At 43.8% G+C, this 25,450-nt stretch overlaps 1 protein-coding gene across 1 annotated transcript in view; it reads left to right on the plus strand.

Moving 5' to 3' along the window:
* The window catches only part of TEDC2 (tubulin epsilon and delta complex 2), a 79,842-nt gene that overhangs the window by 37,818 nt on the left and 16,574 nt on the right, over positions 1 to 25,450 (plus strand). The window contains exons 6-8 of the mRNA XM_033963496.1: positions 13,367 to 13,420; positions 18,755 to 18,839; positions 20,832 to 20,955. Of these exons, the coding sequence (XP_033819387.1) occupies positions 13,367 to 13,420; positions 18,755 to 18,839; positions 20,832 to 20,955 (263 nt within the window). The remainder of the gene's footprint in view (positions 1 to 13,366; positions 13,421 to 18,754; positions 18,840 to 20,831; positions 20,956 to 25,450) is intronic.

A 25,450-nucleotide genomic window follows, 5' to 3' on the forward strand; every position in this document is an offset into this window, starting at 1 on the left:
GAAAGAAGATTAGCAAAAATAAGAACCTAATCACGAGTCCCGCGAGAACTGGCGGCAGCCATTCAGGGAGTAGTGCAGTGCCGGGCAGGAGCTCAAGATGAAGCTCGCTCCTGCGTGCCGCTGGCCGCAAGATCGTAGGGTGACAAGGAGGGGCGCAGCGCAAGGCAGGAGTGTGGAAAGTTTGCTCCTGCCCATGCACTGCTGGACCACCAGGGATGCGAGAAGAGGTATGCAGGGGGAGGGGGGGTAAAAAATTGTTAGTATTGGCTGGAACGGAGAGATCCCTTCTGTCCCGGCCTACCAGAGGCCTGCATCAAGTCCAGAAGGGGGTAGGGTGATGACCCGAATATAGGACAAGACCGCTATTTTGGGGCCATTTTTTTGGCCCAAAAATGTCATCCTATATTAGAGTATATATGGTAAATGTATTTCTCTTCCATTCTTACTCGTATTAGGAGTTGGTGAAAAGCAGAGTTTACTTAATTTAGTTCTAATGTCTTGGCATTGATTCACAGATTATCCACTTGTTTCTGCACCACTAAATGTTCTCCACAGATATAGTCCTTCCACTCCCAAAGGAACTGATTGCATACAGCAGATCAACTGGGACTTGTGTCCCCGTGGATCCAAGTCTGGGACATCTAGTTACCCTGCGCTTGTAAGTCTTTTTGACTCTGATTCAACTTTGTTCCTCTCAGGGCATCACCTTCCCTCATAGGTGACCATTTCCTCAGTAGTTATCTCTCTTTTTCAATTAAAGGTACTGATCTCTTTTCCATTTTTTTCCCCCTAAGCTTTCCCTAAGGGCTGGGTGTTGCTTACAATTCCAGCGCTCCCATATTTTGGGCCAGCTGGTTGCAGCTCTCTGCTTGCTTCTGGGTAGCAGCAAAGAGAAAACCAAAACTTATCTTTCCATGTTTGTACTGAAACTAGGCTAGCACTTAGTGCTCTTCCCTTTTAATTTACCGTATTTTCACGCAAATAACACGCACCCGTATAAAACGCGCACACGAATATAGCGCGCAGAAATCACGATGATTTGCACAAAAACTTTGATATACCGCGCTCACGGGTATACCGCGCATGCTGCCCGACGCTCCTTTCGCCCGCCCTGACTTTCCGTGCGCTGTCCCGACTCTCCGTTCACCCCCCCTGACTTCCGTGCACTGTCCCCCCTTGAAGGTCTGTCCCCATCCTGAAAGCCTGATGCCCCCCCCCCGACGTCCGATACATCCCTCCCCCCCCCCCGAAGGACCGCCGACTCCCCAACAATATCGGGCCAGGAGGGAGCCCAAATCCTCCTGGCCACGGCGACCCCCTAACCCCACCCCGCACTACATTACGGGCAGGAGGGATCCCAGGCCCTCCTGCCCTCGACGCAAACCCCCCTCCCCCCCAAGAACCTCCGACCGCCCCCCAGCCGACCCGCGATCCCCCTGGCGACCCCCACGACCCCCCCACCCCCCTTACACCGCCGACTTCCCGACTTCCCGACAACACCGCCGACTTCCCGACAATATCGGGCCAGAAGGGAGCCCAAACCCTCCTGGCCACGGCGACCCCCTAACCCCACACCGCACTACATTACGGGCAGGAGGGATCCCAGGCCCTCCTGCCCTCGACGCAAACCCCCCTCCCCCCCAAGAACCTCCGACCGCCTCCCAGCCGACCCGCGATCCCCCTGGCGACCCCCACGACCCCCCCCACCCCCCTTCCCCGTACCTTTGGTAGTTGGGCCAGAAGGGAGCCCAAACCCTCCTGGCCACGGCGACCCCCTAACCCCACCCCGCACTACATTACGGGCAGGAGGGTTCCCAGGCCCTCCTGCCCTCGACGCAAACCCCCCTCCCCCCCAAGAACCTCCGACCGCCCCCCAGCCAACCCGCGATCCCCCTGGCGACCCCCACGACCCCCCCACCCCCCTTCCCCGTACCTTTAGTAGTTGGCCGGACAGACGGGAGCCAAACCCGCCTGTCCGGCAGGCAGCCAACGAAGGAATGAGGCCGGATTGGCCCATCCATCCTAAAGCTCCGCCTACTGGTGGGGCCTAAGGCGCGTGGGCCAATCAGAATAGGCCCTGGAGCCTTAGGTCCCACCTGGGGGCGCGGCCTGAGGCACATGGTCGGGTTGGGCCCATGTGCCTCAGGCCGCGCCCCCAGGTGGGACCTAAGGCTCCAGGGCCTATTCTGATTGGCCCACGCGCCTTAGGCCCCACCAGTAGGCGGAGCTTAAGGATGGATGGGCCAATCCGGCCTCATTCCTTCGTTGGCTGCCTGCCGGACAGGCGGGTTTGGCTCCCGTCTGTCCGGCCAACTACTAAAGGTACGGGGAAGGGGGGTGGGGGGGTCGTGGGGGTCGCCAGGGGGATCGCGGGTCGGCTGGGGGGCGGTCGGAGGTTCTTGGGGGGGAGGGGGGTTTGCGTCGAGGGCAGGAGGGCCTGGGATCCCTCCTGCCCGTAATGTAGTGCGGGGTGGGGTTAGGGGGTCGCCGTGGCCAGGAGGGTTTGGGCTCCCTTCTGGCCCAACTACCAAAGGTACGGGGAAGGGGGGTGGGGGGGTCGTGGGGGTCGCCAGGGGGATCGCGGGTCGGCTGGGAGGCGGTCGGAGGTTCTTGGGGGGGAGGGGGGTTTGCGTCGAGGGCAGGAGGGCCTGGGATCCCTCCTGCCCGTAATGTAGTGCGGTGTGGGGTTAGGGGGTCGCCGTGGCCAGGAGGGTTTGGGCTCCCTTCTGGCCCGATATTGTCGGGAAGTCGGCGGTCGTTCGGGGTGGGGGTGCGAGTGGTCCTGCCGGGGGGGGGGGGATGTATCGGACGTCGGGGAGTCGGCCGGGCAAGAGGGCTTGGGCTCCCTCTTGCTCCGATCGTGGATGCGGGTGCGGATGGGAGCGCGTGCGAGCGGTCGTTCGGGGTGGGGGTGCGAGCGGTCCTGCTGGGGGGGTGAATCGGGCGTCGGGCGGGGTGGGAACTATGTTTTAAAACTTTGGTATACCGCGCTCACGCATATAACGCGCGAGGGGTATGCGCGGTAGGTAAAATCGCGTATAACGCGCGCGTTATATGCGTGAAAATACGGTAGTTCAGTCCTTGTTCAGCACTCCACCCATACTGACCCCAGAGCTATCTTTCAGTTTAGCAGAAAAGGAAAACAAAAAGGCACTTCTCCCTCCAAAACAGACTTATGCTAGCTCTAGGGCCACCCAGCTCATCTGGCTTCTCATTTTCAGAAGCCCAGCTGGGCATATACAATTGGGGCAGCTAACAGGGCATGTACTACCCCTGAATGGTTAGCACTTAACAAATATTCTTCTGTTGCTATAGTTAGTGACACAGTAAATTATACAAACATCTGTTTAGGGTGGTTTATGACTAGTAGATCTTGCCTGTAATTAGGAATAAACTGGATGATCTCAAGGTCTCTTCCACTCCTATGTGGAAAAAATGTCATCAGAATCCTGATATGTTAATTTCTCATGAAATTAAATAATACAGATATATATATATATCATTTGTTAACTATGTTTTGCCATCCCTATCAGTCAATGTTTGCCATGCTATCTTCTACCATACTATGTTTGAGAATGTGGCGCAGGGGTTGGGATTGCAGCCTCGACACTCTCAGATTGTGGATTCTGACACGCACTGCTCCTTATGACCTTAGACAGGTCCCTTGGTCCCCCAATACCCCAAGTATATTAGATAGATTATGAGCCCCAGTGATGTAGTAAGGGGGGGCGATCCGCCCCGTGTGCGATCTTCCTTGGGGCACTCGCACCCCTCCTGCTTTCCATCCCACTGCCGCACGCCCCTTTCCTTCCCTTCTCACCCATACCTTTTTATCTTTGGCGCAAGTAGCCTCGAGCTCTTTGATGTCACTTCCGGGACCCACGCCTAGGAAGTGACATCAGAGAGCGCCAAAGTTTCAAGTTTATTAGTTTTTAATATGCCGACCATCAACAAGTATCTAGCCGGTTTACAATAAAAGTTAAAATCAGGGTAAAATTATATTTATAGATTATAAAATTAATAAAAGAGAAAGAGTAAAGGGAAGAGTGAACATTAAAGACATTTGACAATGACAGACATAAAAGTGAGGTTAACAAGGAGAGAAGGGAAAAAGTGATGAGAAAGAAGAAAAAAAACAAAACGAAAACAAAACAACAGTTTTGAATGTGAGAAGGAGGGGGAGGGAAGGAAGAGAGGGGAGGGGGCGCTTCATTAAAGTGGTTAGGTGAATGGTGAAAGAAGAATCATCAGTAATAAAAAGCATCTTGAAATAAGGTTTTCAGATTAGTCTTAAATTTATCGATGAGTTTTTCCTGACAAAGTTGGGATGGCAGAGAGTTCCATAAAGTAGGAGCTACTACAGACAAATTAGTTTTTCTAGTATAGAAGAATTTCTTTATAGAGGGAACGGATAGTAAATTTTGGTCAGCAGATCTAAGGGTCCGTGATGGGCAAAATGGAATAAGAAGTTTGTCAAGAAAGGATGTTTGATGGGAAGATTTGGTTTTAAAGACCAACATAAGAGTTTTATAAGTGATACGATGTGTAATGGGTAGCCAATGCGCTTCTTTCAAAAGAGGAGTGACATGGTCATATTTCCCTAGTTTATATATAAGTTTTATTGTAGTGTTTTGGATAAGCTGAAGACGTCGGGTTTCCTTTTTAGGAATTCCATTGTAAAGAGAATTACAATAATCAAGGTGCGAAATGACTAGGGAATGAACTAGGGTCGTGATTGCTTCGGTTTCAAGGATGGAGGTTAAAGATCGAATAAGTCATAGTTTGTAGAAGCAGGTTTTTACTACTGAACTGATATGATCGTGAAATGTTAAATCTTTGTCTATGATGACCCCTAATATTTTTATTTTTGTTTCCATTTTTACAGGCTGAGATTTAAGATAGATTTTTCCTGTTACTGTTTTGTTAGGGTTGGTTGAGAAGAGAATACCATAAGATTTATTAATGTTGAGGGAGAGTTTGTTAGCAAAGAGCCAATCACTTATTTTATCTAGTTTTGAATTAATTTCTTGTATATTGGCGATGTTTGTGGAATCTATGGGGTGAAGTATTTGGACGTGATCAGCTACTTCATGGCTGCTCATGCCGAAGATAAAAAGGTATGGGGGGAAGGAAAGGGAATGCATGCAGCAGGGGGGGGGCGGGGAAGAGGGGCACCACCGCCCCGGTGCCGCTCAGCCCCGCTACACTACTAATGAGCCCACCGGGAGAGACAGGGGAAAATGCTTGAATACCTGAATTCATGTAAACCGTGAGCTCCCTTGGGAGAATAATATAGAAAACTGAATAAATATACTTCTACTTATCTCTGTTTATAAAATTAAAAAAAAAAATTGGTAATAGTGATCTACAATAAGATGCAATGATGGTGATGGTAATTATAAAATTTACAAAACTGCTGTAATATGAGAAAAGTTAGTCATCTATGAAGAAAACGTGTCTGCTTTCAAATAAGAAAGATGTATTTAATCTATACTTGATATATATTGTGCCTCTTTTTCTCTCCTAATATTTTAAGGAAAATGAAGACACCCCTACTGCTTAGATTGCACTATGTTAATAAATTCTCTGAATGTGACATATAGTAATTGTAGCTTCCATGGCAACATACTGTGATGTCACAGTTGGATAATGATGTAAAAGTAACAGGAGCAAATGTTTGATTTTACAATTTTCTTTGTTTAGAAATGATATGAGAGTGAGAAATAACAAAATGAGCCAAATTCTGTTAGGTATTATGGACTGTATAGTCAAGTTGTTTTTGGAGCAGCTGTAGTTCTTGAAAAAGTTATTTTTCAGGCCAGTAGTAAAGTATTCACTTGGTGGTTTGGGAAACTTTACCAATTACAGGTTTGAATGAAACAGATGCCCACACATCTCAGCTCCAGTCTATTTTGATATATATGAGCAGTGAAACCTTGTTTTCCTGTGTGTATGTAAAGCTGGAACTTTGCAGAAGATTCAAACACACCCTTCCTGTACAAACAGCATACGATTCCTTACAGATGGGTTGTGTACTCCAGCTCACGAGTTGGATTGTAGAAGGCATGCATCATTTCTCTCAGCTCTGCCTCCTTATCTCCCTGGGCAATGCCCTCTCTTCACTTTTGTCTTCTACGAGCAAGCTGAGAAGGTGTCTTTTCTCTGCACTAGTTATTTTCAGGAATTAATCCAATCTTTTTTAAGGTTCCCTGTGCAAAGAGGTTCCTAGTAGTCCTTGAAGAAGGGTCAGACATTGGGGTCTGAAACTAGGAGGACCACACTTTTTAAAAGAGCACCTGCCTTGCTCTAATATGTGGAGCTCAGGAATAGATTCCTTGGGAATAGCTTGGCCCTGAGCGCAAGCTGATTAGACTCCGTGACTAACCGGGAGGCTTAACAGAGGTTGGCTGCATTTTCTCTCCTGCCCCCTCCCCCCCTCCGAAAAATCATTTGGAACCTGAATAAAAAGCAGCCCAAAGAGACAAGCCACTGGAGTCACCCTTGATTGTCTGAGGCAGAAAATCCTCCATTTCCACACATGAAAAAGGCCACCAACTTGATATTGCAGCCTACATGTCATAACACCCCCACGCACCGAACATTCATATCTCCAATGGGGCCTGGCACCCCTCCCTCTGGTCTGACCACTTCAAATTCACCTTCAACATCAACTGGACTCAAAGCACAAACAAGCACGAAACCCACAAAACCTCCTTCAAAACCCGACCAAAAATCGACCCTTCTACATTCTGGACCACAGTAGACCCATTAATTGTCTCCATAGACCACGATGTATTCATTCACCAGTGGCGCTCGCTGAGCGAAACAACCTTGAATGGTCTAGCCCCAGAAAAGACAAAACACAAACTCTGCAGATCTTCAGACAAATGGTTCGACACAGAACTTCTTCAACTAAAGAGACACTGCAGACAACTAGAAAGAGCATGGCAAAAAAAGAACCAAGAACCAACCAAAGTAGCTTGGAGAAACCTAATAAAACAATACAAGATCAAACTTAAGGAAAAACGAAGAGCTTATTACTCCAAACTAATAGGCACAGAATCCTTAGACACAAAGAAACTCTTCCAACTTGTGAAGAACCTCACCAACACTCAACCATTCCTAACCACTCAAGGAATCCACCCTCCAACGGCCACCCAACTAGCAGACCATTTCAAGAATAAGATCGCCAATATTAGAGCCTCCTTCAACAACTCACCGTCCCTCCTAGACGAGATCACAATAAACCCTACAACAGATGAAGCCACTGCAGCTGACAGGCACTGGTCCAATTTTACAAAGGTGCAATGGCTGGACATGAACAGACTCTACAGAAAATACAGTCGAGCGTCATGCGACCTGAACAACTGCCCGTCATATCTACTGACAAACGCATCCCCCAAATTTAGAGCTTGCCTCTTGCAATGGATCCAAACAACTCTCACGGAAGGCCAATTCCCACAAGACCTAGGGGAAATCATAATCACCCCAATACTGAAAGATCCCAAAGGACCAATAGACACCCCCTCCAACTACAGACCCATCGCCTCAATTCCATTATATGTTAAACTAATAGAAGGTCTGGTTGCCAAATACCTCACCAACTACCTTGAAGACCACAACCTACTCAACATAACTCAATCGGGGTTCAGATCTAACCACAGCACCGAGACACTGCTAGCTTCCCTTCTAGATATAGCCAGACAGCACCTTAGCAAAGGAAGAAGGATGCTGATAATTCAACTCGACCTCTCTGCCGCATTCGACCTGGTCGACCACACCATACTTCTTCAGATATTAGAAGCAATAGGGATCTCAGGCGAAGTATACAACTGGTTTCAAGGATTCCTTAAAACAAGAACATACAAAGTAAAAACAAAGGATCTTATATCGGAGCCTTGGACCAACCCCTGCGGAGTACCCCAAGGTTCCCCACTGTCACCCATGCTCTTCAATCTTTACATTTCCTCCCTCGGTACCCTGTTAGACAAACTCAAAGTAACTTCATTCAGCTATGCAGACGATATCACCATACTCCTCCCCTTTGACACACAAGACCCCACCAAATCAGGCACCCTGGAAAAAACTCTAGAAGCAGTGGAAAAATGGATGACAGAACATAAACTGAAGCTCAACCCAGATAAAACTAAATTTCTACTGCTTGAAAAGGACAAAACCCCTTCTATAACTGAGCTAGAAATAAAAACCACCAAATATCCCCTACAACCCACTCTCAAACTCCTTGGAGTAACAGTAGACAGAGGTTGCACTCTTCAGGTGCAAATCAACAAAATCACACAAAAAGCTTTCTTCACCATGCGCAACCTTCACAAAATCAGAAAATTCTTTGAAAAAGAACAATTCAGACTCATAGTTCAATACCTAGTCCTAAGTCTATTGGATTACTGCAATATCCTCTACCTTTCTTGTCCTACCTACCTAATAAAACAACTACAGATCGTGCAGAACACTGCCCTCAGAATGATCTATTCCCTTGGAAAATTTGACCACATCACCAACGCCTTCCTAGACTCACACTGGCTTCCAATACAAGCCCGCATCCAATTCAAACTATACTGTATGTTATTCAAAACCTTAAACGGAACGGCACCCACCCACCTAAACAACCGTCTAAACAGGAACCTCTCAACCAGACAGAGGAGAACCCAATCCCCTTTCTCCTTCCCCCCTTTTAAAGGAACTAAACGCAAAAAGATGTATGACAACTTACTTGCAACACATGCAGCTAAATTGGACCCCTCCATCACCAACCTACTGACAGCATCAACTGACCTCAAGGCTTTCCGCAAAGAAATCAAGACCCTACTATTCAAGAAATTCACCCAAACGTCCTAATCCCTTCCTTTTCCCCTCTCTCCCCCTCTTAGAATCTACTCATCAAAATTGCTTTAGACTTTACGCCTTAATTGTAATTTGTATTTCTCTTCCTGGAAATGTCCAGTTATCGTTCTGATGTAATCCGCTTAGAACTGAAAGGTACAGGCGGAATATAAGCCAGTAATGTAATGTAATGTAGTGTGAAGCTAATGCAGGCACAGCACATGGCAGTTCTGTGGAAATCGGGGTGGGTCAGAAATTGGCAAAACTATTTTCAGCGTTTTTGAACTTTTAGTTTTGCTTCAAAATGCTGCTTCCGCGGCCATCTTGGATTTCCCAGTTTTATTTTAAAAGCCTCTTTCTGCCTCCCAAAAACCTCGATTTTGATTTAAATTGATTGTAATGGACTCCTCAGGTGGTTTTACCCCTGTATCATACCAAGTTTGCGCTGGGGCATGGGCGAAAACAAAATTGTATCCCATGGCTTCAGAATTTCAGCAATTGTTTACACCACCTAAGGTAGTGCAGGTTACTAAATGAACTTCGCTGCTTAATGAAGGGGGCATGATCCTGAAGGATGTGCAGGATTGCAGAGTATATTTGGTCCTCAAAAGACAATTTGAGGCGCTGGCTTTAGGCCTTAAGGCAACGGCTGCAGCTTCCATTGAGGTGTGAGCCTGCCACAAAATGCTACTCCAGAATCTGGATGCGGAGGAGGCAGTTTGCCCCCTGTCCTAGCAGGGGTGGATTATGTGGCTGACACTATCTGCGATATGCTCAAAGTTATGAGTAAAGTCTCAGCTTAAACAATCGCCGCCCACAGAATGCCCTGAATCAGGCAGTGGGTGGGAGATTTAGCATCCAAAGCTACTTTGAGCAGACTCCGCTTTAAGGGGAAAAGGACTGGCAGCCTGATAACAAGTGTAATGGTCCATCATCCTAAATCCTTGCCAGACAATAAACCATAAAGATCAGGCAGTTCAATTGTTCCTTTTGTGGCTACAGAAGAACGCATTATAAGTCTACAGGATCCTTGTGACAAAAGTCCTATCAAGGATCTAGACAAATGTTTGGTATCTCCAGGAGAGTTCAGACATCTGGCTCACACTCAGCAGCTGATTCTAAGAAGTCCCAATGACGCCAGGTTGGCCTCCAAGCTCACCCATATAATAGGGAAACTTTCATAGTTCTGGGAGACTTTGATGCAGATTTCTGGACATAATTTGTCATAATTTCTGGCCATAATTTGAGAGGGCTACTAGCTTGAATTTTATCACCCATATTGTGACCTCTTCTTGTACTTTCCGGTGAGAAGAACAGAGAAGGCTGCCAAGGTCAGGGTGACAGTGCAAAGGCTGTTACAAATTGGAACCATAGAGCTGGTTCCAGATGCAGACTCAGCCCAAGAAAGACTCTGTCGATTGGAGACCAATCCTAGACCTTAAGGTGGTCAATGTGGCATTGAAAGTTTGTCAGATTCTGGATGGAAACTGAGATCTTTCCGAGGGGGATGGGCGGTGTCCGATAGGAAGGACTTGGGCATCCCTCCTTCCGGTGATCTTTGCGACCGCTTCGGGGATGTCCAACAGGAAGGACTGGGCATCCCCTCTGCCAGTGATCTTGGGAGGAGGGGTCTGACAGGAGGGATTGGGCATCCCTCCTGCCGGTGATCTTTGCAGTGCCTTCAGGGGATGTCTGGCAGGAAGGACTGGGCATCCCTCCTGGCAGTACTCTTCGTGGGGGAGGGGGACGGGTTCTACAATTCTCTAACCAGTGCTTGTGACAGACACCGGTTAGAGAATCATGGTATTAGGGGAAGGACACCCAACGAGTGGTGGACACCTGGAATGCGCTTCCAGAGGGCATAATAGGGCAGAGTACAGTACAGGGGTTTAAGAAAGGATTGGACAATTTCCTGCTGGAAAAGGGGATAGAGGGGTATAAATAGAGGATTACTGCACAGGTCCTGGACCTGTTGGGCCGCCGCGTGAGCGGACTGCTGGGCATGATGGACCTCAGGTCTGACCCAGCAGAGGCATTGCTTATGTTCTTATGTTCTTATGACTGGTCCCTCCCACATCTAAAAGGTCTTGTTTTGGGTGTTTGGAACTTGGACAAATTTTTGGTCAAGGATATGGTCTAAAGGTAGATGTAGTGGCAGTCTGGGCAATTAAATGCCTGGACATACAGGTAGGCCATTCTCAAAAAGAAACCCATTTTGGACGTACGTTTCGAGAATGGACATTTTCCTGCTGCCGACTTTGGGCGACTAGCGCCTTAGGCCAAAATTGACAGGTGTTTTTTATTATTATGCCCCTCTACTTCTGCTAGCTTGCACTAAGCTTTAATAAAAGGGACCTAATGTGATTTGTGTCACATTCAGAATATTTTAAAACATAGGATGGTAGAGTACCAAATCCAGATCTGCTTAACAACATTGAAAATGTCATAGCATTTCTCTTGTCATTTAATGTTGTCAAACAAAAATGAGTAAAGAAAATATACAATTTACTTGAGTTTTTATACCTGCCAATAGTGTTCATTGTTTTGGAAAAAGGCACCTTCATGTGTAAAAAGAGGGCACCTGCACAAAGTTTGCATTCTAGATGATATAGCTCCTATAACAACAAAAATAAATGCCCAGAAAATTTCAAACAAAATGAATATTTCTGTAAATGTAATGGGAAACAACACAAAATGAAAATTTTATGGTTGTAAACATGAATAACACATGCTCTGAAGCAATGGCATTAGTTAACTTTCTGTTTACATGTCTACATTTCCAAATAACAGTGTGGAGAAAAAATCGTCCTCAAACTAGAATCCTTTTACCATTTGGTTATTTTGATATTTTTTGTTTGGATACTCGACTCACCTACAAGTATTATAGTGCTACATTTTACATTTTAGTGCTACATTTTACATAAAACATTTGAAATTTTTTTTTTAATGTTCCCAACTATCGGCCTCTTTTACAAAGCTGCACTAGCGGCCCCGAAGCCTATAGAGATTTAAAGGGCTTCGGGGCTATTGCTGCACGGCCTTGTAAAAGAGGCCATGTGTGCTTCTATTTAATTGTTTCTTTATTATTCTTTCTTTTACTAGCCTATTTTCCAAAGGATAAGAAGGCTTATAAGATTGCTGTGTATGTGCGCCGATGTCTCCCCTAGTAAATTTTGTATGTTTTGTCCTATCCACAAACATTTTCAGGACATAAGGATTCACACAAATATCTCTCTGACAGCAAGAGAAAATGCAACTATAAATCTAGGTAGCGTCACTTGAAGATAGCAGCCACACAGACAATACAGCAGAATATTTTCTTTCAAAGCGCACTCCTCCCTTGTGTCCTAATGCTCTTGTGCTGGTCATTGACGCCTCCCATTAGTATCACAAAACTGCTTCCTATAGCCAGACATGATTCATAGTGTTTATGAGCTTATACCCACAAGCCACCAGGTATTTTAGCCACATTGATTACCTTTCCAAAAGTAACCTTCCCACAATATGTTTAAAAGTAAGTGTAGTGTTCCACAATGTGTACTTGTAGCCACATACAGAAGAGGCATTCTTGGGAGTGTGTTTTAAGTCCCTAGAGCAGTGATTTCCAACCCTGTCCTGGGGGGACCTCCAGCCAGTTGGGTTTTCAAGCCTTAATGAATATGCAAGAGAGAGATTTGCATACCTGTCACTTACATTATATGCAAATCACTCTCATGTATATTTATTAGGGATATCTTGAAAACCCGACTAGCTGGGGGGTCTCCCAGGACAGAGTTGGGAACCACTGCTTAGAGGCAGTCATTGCACATACAGTAGATTGCATTTTCCACTCTCTATGCTGATCTCAATAAAAACAAGCTGAAAAGTACACACTTAAAATGTCACAAAATAGTTATGTTTTCCTCTGCATATCTGTGTTTTGAACTCCGTGGAAAGAAGCATGATAACGTATTTATTTATTTGTTTATTTATTCAATTTTCTATACCATTCTCCCAGGGGAGATCAGAATAGTTTACATGAATTTATTGAAGTACTCAAGCATTTTTCCCCTGTATGAGTCATGTTTGCAAGTGCTATCGTATAAATCTGTATCTGTGTTGAGAATGTAAGTTTTGGAGAACGGAGAGCAGTGGGGTGGGGGGGAAAAAAAACAAAACAAAATTTGTTCCAGTTGCGTTGGGTGTTATTGTCCTAATTAAAGAATTTTCAAGCATATCTTCATGTTGCCTCTGTATATTTCATCATATAAACTCCAGAAGAAAGTTCTGAATTTGAATAATGCATGTGTTAAGATGAGCATTAGCAGTGAATCTGACAGATTAAGATCATCTCCAGCTTATTGAGACATTATCCCTTGAGACACTCATAAATTGATGTAGCAAGAATGTTTGCGAATAGTGAAGTCATGAGCAAAACACATCACATGGGACTACTAGATTATACGATATGTATAAATAAAATTATTTATGAAAGAGTAAAGTCTGCAAAAGAATGTATCATACAATGGATTCTTTCCCTTTGCAGAGTTACGCTGAGGTTACCTGTGTCCTACAGGACAGCATATTTGAAGAATGCCAGGTGAGCTTCTAAGCGCAGTTGAAATTCCTATAATAGACCAGCTGTATGGATCCAACCAGAGGAGGCCAAAAAATGGGTCTTGTGTAAGAAAGCACATCTACAATGGCTTCCTCTTATCAGATTATGCTTGGAATCTTATACAGATATTCATATGAACAAAACATGCTTACAAGAAAAAAATTAGTTTACAGGAAGGAATATTCTAAGATGAAAAGTGGTTCATGTAAAAGGAATTTGCAGGACATCTTATTTGGCATCCACTGAATATTTTTTACTATCGATAATGGTCTATCTCCAGTAGGCTTTAGTTCTAATCAGGATAGAGCAGGGGTGCCCACACTTTTTTGGCTTGCGAGCTACTTTTAAAATGACCAAGTCAAAATGATCTACCAACAATAAAATTTTTAAAAACACAAAGCACACTGTACGCAGATAAAATGTTAATTATCATTTGTATTTTGGGGGGGGGGGTTCAGAGGTCAAAGCAGATGACTTTAAAATATGCAATGTCACCTCAGTAACAACTATACAAAAATAGACAAATATATCCCCACCCCTTTGACTAAACCACAATAGCAGTTTTTAAGCACAGGGAGTTGCACTGAATGCCCCTCGCAGCTCCTGACGCTCAGGCTCCCTGCACTAAAAACCACTATTGCGGTTTTATTAAAAGGGGGCCATAGTGCAAAATATAGACAGCAGATATAAATTCTCAAAACAGACACATTTTCATCACTAAATTGAAAATAAAATCATTTTTCCTACATTTTTGTCTGATGATTTCATGAGTCTAGTTACATAGTAACATAGTAGATGACGGCAGATAAAGACCCGAATGGTCCATCCAGTCTGCCCAACCTGATTCAATTTAAATTTTTTTTTATTTTTTCTTCTTAGCTATTTCTGGGCAAGAATTCAAAGCTTTACCCGGTACTGTGCTTGGGTTCCAACTGCCGAAATCTCAGTTAAAACCTACTCCAGCCCATCTAAACCTTCCCAGCCATTGAAGCCCTCCCCAGCTCATCCTCCACCAAACGGCCATATACAGACACAGAACCATACAAGTCTGCCCAGTGCTGGCCTTAGTTCAATTTTTAATATTATTAGTTCAATTTTTAATATTATTGCACTTCCTTCTTCTGTAAATCCAATATTTCTTTCTTTCTGCTTGCCCCCTCCCCTTTCCTTTCGTTCTCTCTTTCTTTCTTTCTTCCCCTGCCCCCCTCTTTATTTCTGTCATTCTTTCTCTCTCCCTGCCCCCACCCCCCCCAAGCAACCATGCCAATTTCTCCCTGCTTTCCCGAGCCAGGCCTGGCGTGTACAAGCGCCGGGCCCACAAACCTTCCCCCGACGTCAATTCTGACGTCAGAGAGGAAGTTCCAGGCCAGCCAGGCAATTGACATCGGAGGTGGAGGCTTTTGGGACCGGCACTTGTACGCATCTGGCCTGGCTCGGGGAGGCAGGAAGAACAAGATCGCAAAGGCAACGCAATCGACTCGCGTTGCCTTTGCGATCTACTGGTCGATCGTGATTGACCATTTGGGCACCCCTGGAATAGAGTCTTAGCTTAATTCATGTCAGTGTCCTACTAATTTATTTTTATTTATACAGAAACATGACTCCCCTAGATTTAGTACTGCCCTAGATTTAGTGGTACCATTTTGGACCTGGTAGTAGCAAGAACACAAACAACTGGGAATCACTCTTGCCCAGACTCTATTAGGCCCCAGCTGAACAGCAAATAGGCCTGAGCGGGGGAGGCCTTCCTAGAGAAAGGCTTTTTTTTTTGGGGGGGGAAGGTATTTCCAGGTGAGGGGGAGATGACTTGGGTGTGGGAGAAGAAGAGGTCTTCCAGGTGAGGCGTCTTTGGCTTGAAGGAGGAGGATTATTGAATTGGGGTATAGCCCAACATATGGGTAGGACCTTCAGTAGAGGAGTGTGATTGGGGGGAGCTTTTTAAACTGTGGCTGACTCCTTTAACCAGTGCCTGGGAGCATTGGGCTGTAGCTTTGAGGCCAGATGCTCCTAGGATGGCAAAATAACTCCACTTTTTGCTGGCGTTAATTTTCTGGGAATAATGTAGATGTTGCATTGTGAAATTTACATACTAAATAGCTGGTTTATATGCATTACATATTTGCATCTCATTAGTATGTAATTCAGTGACTTGATTTACTCTTTGTGTTGGTGCTCTTTAAGATGCATTAAAGGGCAAGTAAAGTCATATTATTTTAAACATTGGTCACAGCATTTTAAAAAAATAAAGTATATTCGGTGCCATTATCTGCAAATAGTTATGTGATTTAATTTAGGACAGCCTTTGTTCTTGCCTAAAATAAAACCATAAGCTTTGTGGATAGCAGCTGAATATCTCTGCTAAATGCAGAAATGTATAGATCTCCCAGGCTATCTGACTGTACTTGATGTAGTTAAAGTGTGCCTGGATTACTCTTTCAACTCTGCTTTTTGCTGTCTTGCAACTAGATTTTGGAACTTGCTGCCAACAGAGGGGCCAATGCTGAAAGTCACACTCAAAAGCAGCACGCAGACGGGCCCACAGCAAAACAAAAAACTAGCACAATGATATTTAAGTCAAATCATATTTAAATTTTGTGTATGATTAAATCACACTATTAAATAGAATATGAGAGCAGGAACATACCTGACACATGCACACAATGGTTATGCGATAATCGTGGCTCTTGTGCACAAGCTGAGACAAAACGGAAGTGTCAGCACACATCACCACTTATACTTCAGCATCTAAACACATGCCGCATAAATATTACTCAATATTGATATAAATCTCTAAGCAATCGCCAACTCTCCAACCAACTATAGTAATTTCCTTTTTTCTTCTTCTGAGCCTCAGCACCACCACCACGCCACCGCTTCAATAAACTTTCATGGCGGTGAGCTTTATGTGGAAAAATTGTCACTGGCTTTTAACAGTTACTTCAAGAGAAATGTTAAAACGTTATTTGTTGGAGATATTGGAAGTACCGGAAGATTCATTGCCTCCTTTCACTCAGGTCTATTATTTACTGAATAAAAATCAGGATCACCAGGAAAGAAACCAAGGACCAATTGATGTATCTGCTTTACTTGAATTGTCCGATAAAGAAAACGCAATACCTGCAACATTGATTGTGACCTTGGCTATCACATTGGATAAAAATTGGTTTCTGAGATTATTCTTCAAAAATAAAGAGAAAAAGTTTCTTGATTTTAAGATACAAATATTCCCAGATCTGGCAAAAGATACACAAAGGCGTAGAAAAGAGTTTCTATTATTAAAACCTGGAGTTTTGGCTCTTGGGGGAACTTTTTATCTCCGTCATCCCTGCAAATGTATAGTACAATATAATTCTCAGAAATATGTTTTCTTTGAGCCAAACCAACTGACGGCCTTTCTTTGTCCCCCCTGGAGAAGGGAAAGAAATGAGGGCTTTAAGATATTAGATGCCTGAATATCAGCTAACCACGTTCCACGTATCTTTAGTTAATATTTTCTTGTTATTCCGTTTATATTACATCATGGATCTTATTGTGGACTTGAGAGATTATGCAATATTTTGTTCTTATATAAAATTAGTGAGATTTTTTGCTTTCTTTTGCTGTAATCACTTTCTGTACAAGTGTATCTTGATTTATTATTTGAAATCTATAAATAAATAAATGAAAAAAAATTGTCACTGGCTTGATTTTAATTTTATAGTTTTTCTGTTACTTCTACTTTTAAAATGCTCAGTGCTCAATACTCTATTTCAAATGTTTCTTGCTTAAACTTATCTTTTATAAATAAATAATTTCCACTTTTTAAACCTGATTAATATAGTGGGGTGGATGACACCGGCGGTTGCGGGAGGACCCTTGAAAAAGCAGAACACGAAACATGTCGGGTCCAACCCTCCCGGGCCAAGTCTAAAGAAGAAGTTATTCTTAACCTTTTCCTATCGTGTGTCCCGGATGACGGGACATTCCAAAAATGTCGTTGCCATTGTATGTCCCATACTAATAAAGAGCCAGGAACACAAAATATTTGAATTTACAGACTTATGACTTATTTACATTATGTTTACAATAGCCGTAAATGATAACAGTGAATAATACAAAACTTTGCTAAAATAATTACGATACATAAAATGTATTACGATAGGAAAAGGTTAAAGAAGAATTCTACTAAGATAAGTTTACTGTTAAAATGGGTTTAAAAGTGGAAATTATTTATTTATAAAAGATAAGTTGAAGCAAGAAACATTTGAAATAGAGTATTGAGCACTTTAAAAGTAGAAGTAATAGAAAAACTATAGTGCAATAAGTAATAGAAAAGCTATAAAATTAAGATCAAGCCAGTGACAATTTTTCCACATAAATCTCACTGCCATGAAAGTTTATTGAAGTGGTGGGTGCTGAAGAAGACAAAAGGAAATTACTATAGTTGGTTGGAGAGTTGGCAATTGCTTAGAGATTTATATCAATATTGCTGAATAATTTGCTCTAAGTGAAGAAAAATTATTTGGAAATTATATCATTGTTGAAGTGGCATAAATATTACTGGCGCGTGGAATTTCTGAAAGGCTTATATCTAGGTGCATATGTGCAGAGGTGCATCTGCCTAGGGCTCGAAATGTTCAGTGGGGCCCGATAAAGGAGAGCATCAACATTGTTTTTTCCAAACGGCGATGGGCCCCTCCAGCATCGATCGGCAACATGGGCCCCACCCCAATCGGCAACACAGCCCTCCCCCATCGACGGAAAGTAAGACAAGCAAGCAACGCGAGTAAGAAAGGCAATGGGAACTGTACTTGTGCAAGCGGTGCTGCTTGCCCAAAGCTTCCCTCTGATGCAGCTTCCTGTTTCCGCCTGGGCGCATGGCGGTGCGGGGCAGGGGACCCAATGTACTTGTGTGCCTAGGGGCCCTCGACGAATTAATCTTGCCCTGCATGTGCACTTACCTGGTGTTAACTGCATGCGTACACTCTCAGTAGCTTTGAGCACTGTCCCCTTTATGTTTAAAAAGTTTCTACACAAAATACAAGAAGGTGCGCAGCAGTTCTGTACTGGAGAACTGCTTATTAAGCGTTGTAGGTTGAATCAATATAGTGAAGTCATGGCCTCAAATGCTGTGTACCAATCTTGCGAGACAGTTTATTTTTCAAATCTATCTATTTTACTGTTGCACTCCGCAGTTTTGATGAGCACTGTGGAGCGCTGTTCTGAGGTCTTTTATTCCAGCAAAATCTTTGTGTAATTCCAGTTGAAGTATTCAGTTCTGATATGTTTCTGTTTATGCAATATTATAGTGTAAGTTTGTTTTTTCTGATTTCACAGACTTTGGGAGAAAAGTTACCTCCACCAAAAGAACAGAGCAGAATCTGCTCCAGGGATGCAGTTTATTCAGAGAATCCAGGAAAATGTATCCTTACTGAGTAGCATGAGCATGTGCAGTAATGCTTTGATTTTCTCTCTCCTTCACACCATTTGCATATAGGTCTGTTCATAATGTGTGTGTGTTTTATATATATATATATATATATATGTGTGTGTGTGTGTATATATATATATATATACAGTCAAACCTTGGTTTGCGAGCATAATTCATTCCAGAAGCATGCTTGTAATTCAAAGCACTCGTATATCAAAGCGAATTTCCCCTTAAGAAATAATGGAAATTCAGATGATTTGTTCCACAACCCAAAAACTTTAATACAAAATACTTTATGTACTCGTATTGCAAGACTTTGCTTATTTAGAATAGTCACTACACTCTTGCAGCGTCAGAGAGAGAACAACCATTGGCTCAGTTGTGATGTGTGTGTACTGTATGTATTTGTATTGCAATACATTGCTTGTATATCAAGTTAAAATTTAATCAAATGTTTTGCTTGTCTTGCAAACCACTTGCAAACCAAGTTACTTGCAATCCAAGATTTTACTGTATATATATATATATATATATATATATATATATATATATACATACACACACACAGGATATGTTTCATTTTATTAATGTCCAGATGCTCCCCATGATTTTTTCTTATGTAGTGGTATGTCAGTTTTTTTTTAATGTTCATAATAGAATTCATATTTCCAAAACAGGAGAACTTGCTTCTCTTTACAGATATTTATAGATCCAAAACAGAAGGAGATCAAATTCAGTATACTCAATACATTCAAAAGTGTTGTCACTGCATCAATTAGTGTTCATCATTAAATAACAAGAGAAAAGACCTCAGACACACTTCAACTAAGGTGTTAACTGATGTTTTAGACACCATTCACACATAGTTATTGTAATCATATATCATAAAAGCCCCTGTACAAAATTTGCAATTACTTAGGCAGAAAATGTTTTTTTTTAATAAGAAATAGCCACTTAATCTTCCATGCTCCCAGTCGGGGGACCCGTTCACCTTCTGCTTCATCAGGGGATCTACAGGGGGGAAAAAACACATTATAGTGCCTGCCATAAAAACGCATGCTAGCAAAACAATCTTCTTAATGGAAATCATAATGCAACATGTTTTTAAAGTCAGTATTTCTAAAGATGTAGCCCACACAACAGCCTTTCACTTATGCAGAGTTACTGCGGACTTGTATATTTGAACTGATAGATTATCCACGAGTCCTTATTTTAGGACTAACAGGGACCCCTGAGGAAGACATTCTTGTTGAAACATGGACCGTGTTGAGTCCAAGTCTCTCAGCGGACTGGGTCCCAGAGGTTTTTATGTGGATTGTCAGTTTGAATCATTAATAAAGTCCATATCAGGAACATCACTTCTCCACAGTTTATTTTTGTTGTTTTTCTTGGTTATGTGCCAGGACCTCCCTTGGGCAAGAGCGTAGATGAAGCAGCTAGGTCTAAGGCAGGATGCATTGCAAAAACTGGGTATGGAGCAGAAACCAGGCATGAAGAAGGAACTGTGTCTGAAGTAGGAATTAGGCACAAAGTATGGTAGGAAAAACTCTTTTTTTACAAGGCACTGCCTAGAGGTAAGCACAGTGCAGACTCAGCAAGAACTGTACCAGCATGGGTGTGTGTCTGGATAGTTGTCCTTATATATATATGATCACTGATTGGATCAACAAGACGTGTGTTTAATGTGGTCCTATAGAAGACACGGCTTGTCTTATTACCATTCTAGCTCATGTCTTTGAGCTTGGGTGACAACTAAGTGGCTTCTGTGGCTCAACCACAAATATCTAGTTCTTGCAATGTTAGAGCACTGATTCAGTAGTGGTTGAGAGAATAATGCAACTGAAAACTGTGCTTGGGTGCCAGCTCAGGACAAAAAGTGGCCTGTTGTGCCAGATTGGAGCATCTTTGAGTCGGAAGTATATCCTACTGTTACAAACATTGGATCTGAATTTGAAGGTAACCTTTTCCTTGAGTCTCTATAAGTTTGATTCAGTGATGCCAGCACTAAGTCCTGCTATGTTAAAAGAAGAAGTGACCTACTTGACTAATACCTACACCCTCATAAACCAGGAACTGGAAGCAGAGCAGTTTGTAGAGGAAGATACAGGTGAGAACTTCAATAGGTTTCTTGTGGCACATTCAGCTCCACAGCACTGCCTCCTGTGTTCAGCATAGATCCTCCTTAATAGATGTTCTCGTTCCCATAAAAATTTACTTATAGGAGATAAAAATAGAAGAATATGAAGGCAGTGTACCAGAAGCAAAAAATTAGGCTTTAATGAATTCTGTTGGAGCAAAAATTTGTAATACAGCAGTTCAAACCCTATCCTTTTATGTGAATAATAAATTTTTAAAAAGTTACAGACATTCAAACATATAACTTTTTAAGACAACTTATAGACCCATGACATAAAAAAATCAGCCATCAAATATCAACATTTTGGATGCATTACTTTAGTTCTTTTTCCCAGAGACAGTCACATATCTTATAAGAAAGCATATAATCATCTACCTACTATAACAAATGTGACTGCTTTCAATATTCTGCAAAAAAAACTACAAAATCTTAAGTTCAAATACATACATGGGGGTATTGCTATAAAGTAGGTGCCAGCTTTTAGGCGAGGACTGTGCCTGAATTCAAGAAAGCGTGGGACAGGCACGTGGGATCTCTTAAGGAGATGGGCAGATTGGATGGGCCATTTGGCCTTTAACTGCCATTTTGTTTCTATATTTCTAGAATAAATGCACGCAAAAGCCAATATTCCAGCTACATGCTAGTCAATGAAGAGACACCTAAATGTGATGGTGCAAATTTGGTTAAGAATCAAACACCGGGTAGTAGGTTAAAAATCACTCGTAAATATTGGCACCAACAATGGGGCAACACACCTATTGAAGTAATATGCTTATATCACTATTCCTTCAGAAACTATTTTCTATATATGCATATATACTGCCTTCAAGTCTTATGTAGTGTTTAAATCATTACCATTCAGTAGGTGTGTTGCACCATTGTAGGTGCCAATATTTATGGGCATATTTTGGTTATACATAAGGGCAGAGAATGGATGGCATTTATATATAACATAATTTAATATAAAATATAATTTAGGCATGTGTTGTGGCAATTATGAATGCCATAAATTATACATGTGTTTAGCGATTTGGTGCAAATGTTTACACTAGTTCTTTGACTGGCATTAGTGTCTGCACCTAAATTGTGGCATATATTTTATTTCCTAGGTTAAAATGCTGTAGGTTCCTGGTTTACTTTATAGAGCTGAGACCGAAATATAGGCAGTTACAGAATTGTCCTCATAGTGCTTCAAAATAACTTTTGAATAAAAATTCTAATTGTAAGAATAAATATTCTGAAAACACTTCCTTAATGAAGCTTTGCCATTAGTCTGTTGGTTGCCTCCCTGACCAGTGTCTTTGCTCAGCTATCTAGTTAGGAGGGACAGCCTAATCTAAACAGGGTCTTGGTGATGCTATAAACCAGGGTATCTCAAACTTTTAGCTCCGGCACACTAAATGGAGCAAATGTTTTTCACGCCACCAATAAATCATTAAATTTGAGAGTTATATACATAGGGTGGTGCGAGACCCTCAGGGTAGGTATATAATGCTGGAGGCTCTGATTGAGGGGAGCTTGTATTCCCTGGTTAATATCTATGCCCCCAATGAAAGTCAGGGGGCCTTCTTTTGTGAGTTGGTGCCTAGAATTCTCCGGTTTAAGGGGGGTGCCTTGGTTTTGGGTGGGGATTTTAATCTCACTGTGACCCCTCATTTGGATAATTCGGGGAGGGCGGATCATTATGGGAGAAGGGATCGTAAACTGTTGCGGGAGGCGCTGACTGCCCTTAATGTAGTAGATTGCTGGCGGTGGATGCATCCGTCGGCTAGAGACTATACTTACTTTTCTAGGATGCACTCCTCTTATTCTAGAATCGATTATGTATTTGTGGAGCGGGGATTGCTTCGTCGGGTGGAGTCAGCGGGGATTGAATCACTTACGTGGTCGGATCACGCTCCTGTTTGGACACGGTTCCTGGGGGAGGGGGGTGGTTCGGGACAGAAATTCTGGCGTTTCAATGACAGTCTTTTGGATGACCCGGAGGTGGGGGTACAGATAGAGGGGTGGCTACAGGAGTATTTGGAAGTGAATGTGGAGTGTGGGGCATCGATGGAGGCGGTTTGGGAGGGGTTAAAGGCTACCCTTAGGGGCAGATTGATTGCTCTGGCTTCGGCCCGGCAGCGTAAACATAGGGAAGGTGCGGCGGCTTTGCTACTTTTGATAGGTAGGTTAGAGAGCTTACACAAGCACAGACCTTGGGATATGGAGCTGCGTGGGCGATTGTTTCAAGCTCACCGTGATCTCCAGGCTTTGGATTTGGAGCGTCTGCAATTTAATTTGCAGCTCCTACAACAGAGATATTTTGAGTTCTCTAATAAAGCTAGTCAACTAGTTGCCCATCGTTTGAAACTGTGGCAGATGCGCAATCAGATTCTATCGATCCGGGCGGCTTCTGGAGAGTTGTTGCAGAAAGATGATGCTATTCGTGCACGCTTTGTGGAGTTCTACTCCCATCTCTATACTCCAGAAGCGACTGGGTCTTCCCAAGACCTAGATGCCTATTTAACTTCGGCGGCAATGCCCAAGATTGCGCAGGACGATGTTGCCCGGTTGGACCGCCCTCTCACGCTGGTTGAGGCTCGGGGAGCGCTGCGTTCTATGAAACTTGGTAAGTCGCCTGGGCTGGATGGCTTTACTGTTCGGTACTATAAGCGTTTTCAGGATCTTCTGCTGCCTCCTCTGCTGCGCTTTCTTAATTCTTTGCAAGAGAATAGTGCCCTTCCGTTCTTCATGCGATTGGCGGGCGTTACGGTGTTGGCTAAGGCGGGGAAGGACCCCCTTCAGTGTGCTTCTTATCAACCGATCTCTCTGTTGGGGATAGATACTAAGATCTTTACGCGGATTCTGGCAGACAGATTGATGAGCTGGATTCCCCGGTTGATCCATCCAGATCAGTCGGGCTTTGTAGTGGGTCGGCAGGTGGGTGATAATACTCGTCGGGTTTATAACTTGTTTGAAAGGGCCAGGGAGGTGTGCGGGAGACTGTGTTTTTATCTATCGACGCTGAGAAGGCTTTTGATAGGGTCTCCTGGCCTTTTTTGTTTCGGGTTTTGGATTCTGTGGGTTTGGGACCGCCCATGAGGGAATGGATTCGGGTCCTTTATACTCGTCCTGTCGGTTGTATTAAGGTGAATGAGGGTTATTCTGAGACTTTCTCTCTTGCACGGGGAACGCAACAGGGGTGCCCTCTCTCCCCGCTCCTCTTCGCCCTGACGGTGGAACCCCTAGCGCAGCGGGTGCGTATGAATCGGGATATAAGGGGGGTTACTGGGCCGGGAGGGGACTATAAGTTGTCTCTGTTCGCGGATGATCTTTTTTTACGGTGGAGGATCCTGAGAATTCTTTGCCTGCTATACTGCGAGAGTTGGATGCTTTTGGTAAGGTGTCGGGGTTTCGCGTTAATGTTGGGAAATCTGAGCTACTTAATATTAATTTGCCCCTAGACAGAATGACTTACCTACGGGACCGGTTTTCGTTTCGGTGGGTTCAGCATTCTTTGCGTTACCTTGGGGTTTATTTCGGACCGCCGGGAGTGGATCTTTATGATCTTGATTTTCCTCCGCTCTTTTGTCGTATCCGCCAGGATTTGTCCAGTTGGAAGGATCAGTATTTTTCTTGGTTGGGTAGGGTGGAAATTGTGAAGCTGATGATATTACCTCGTCTCCTGTTTTTATTTCAGGTGTTACTGCTCTGGGTGAGTAGGAGTACGTTAGAGGGGGTTCAACGGCATGTTTTTGACTTTATTTGGGCTGGACGGAGACCTCGAGTGAGTAGGAAAGTCTTATGTTTGGGGAGGAGTGAAGGGGGGCTGGGGGTTCCCAATGTGGTAAAATATTATCAGGCCGCTCAGTTGCGTGCCCTTTTAGAATGGCAGACGCAGGACCCGAAACCGTGGTTGGTGATAGAGCAAAGTTTTACCGACGGGGTGCCGTTGTTACATCGGCCTTGGGTGCCTGGCAGAGTGCGGCTCGCGGCAGAGTTGTCTTCGGTTGGCACTTCCTTACGTGTTTGGAATCTGACCCGAGGCGGCTTATTGTTGGGCAGGCGCCATTCTTGGTATACACAGTTGTGACATAATCCGGATTTTATACCGGGTCAGGGTGAGGGAGTGTTTGCTAATTGGGAGTCGCGTGGTTTGGTTTGTGTGGGACAATTGTGGGATCCGGTTTTGGGCCGCATTCGACCCTTTGCTGAGCTCCAGGGCCGGTTTGGCTTTGGAGTTCGGGATCTGTTTCCTTATATGCAAGTGGTTCATTATCTCCGAACCTCGGGTCTACTGGGGGACTTGCGGGGTGGCAAGACTCCCTTTGAGCTGTTGTTGGGTCCGGTACTCCGGAAGGGAGCTCTGTCTGCTATATATCGGTGCCTTAACTGTCGGGGGGCTCTGCTTCCCTATATGTTGGCTTGGGAGGGTGATTGGGGGTCCTTTATTTCTTTGGACACCAGGAGGGACATCTGGACA

Source organism: Geotrypetes seraphini, chromosome 11 (genome assembly GCF_902459505.1).
Source record: "Geotrypetes seraphini chromosome 11, aGeoSer1.1, whole genome shotgun sequence".
Taxonomy (NCBI): Eukaryota; Metazoa; Chordata; class Amphibia; order Gymnophiona; family Dermophiidae; genus Geotrypetes; species Geotrypetes seraphini.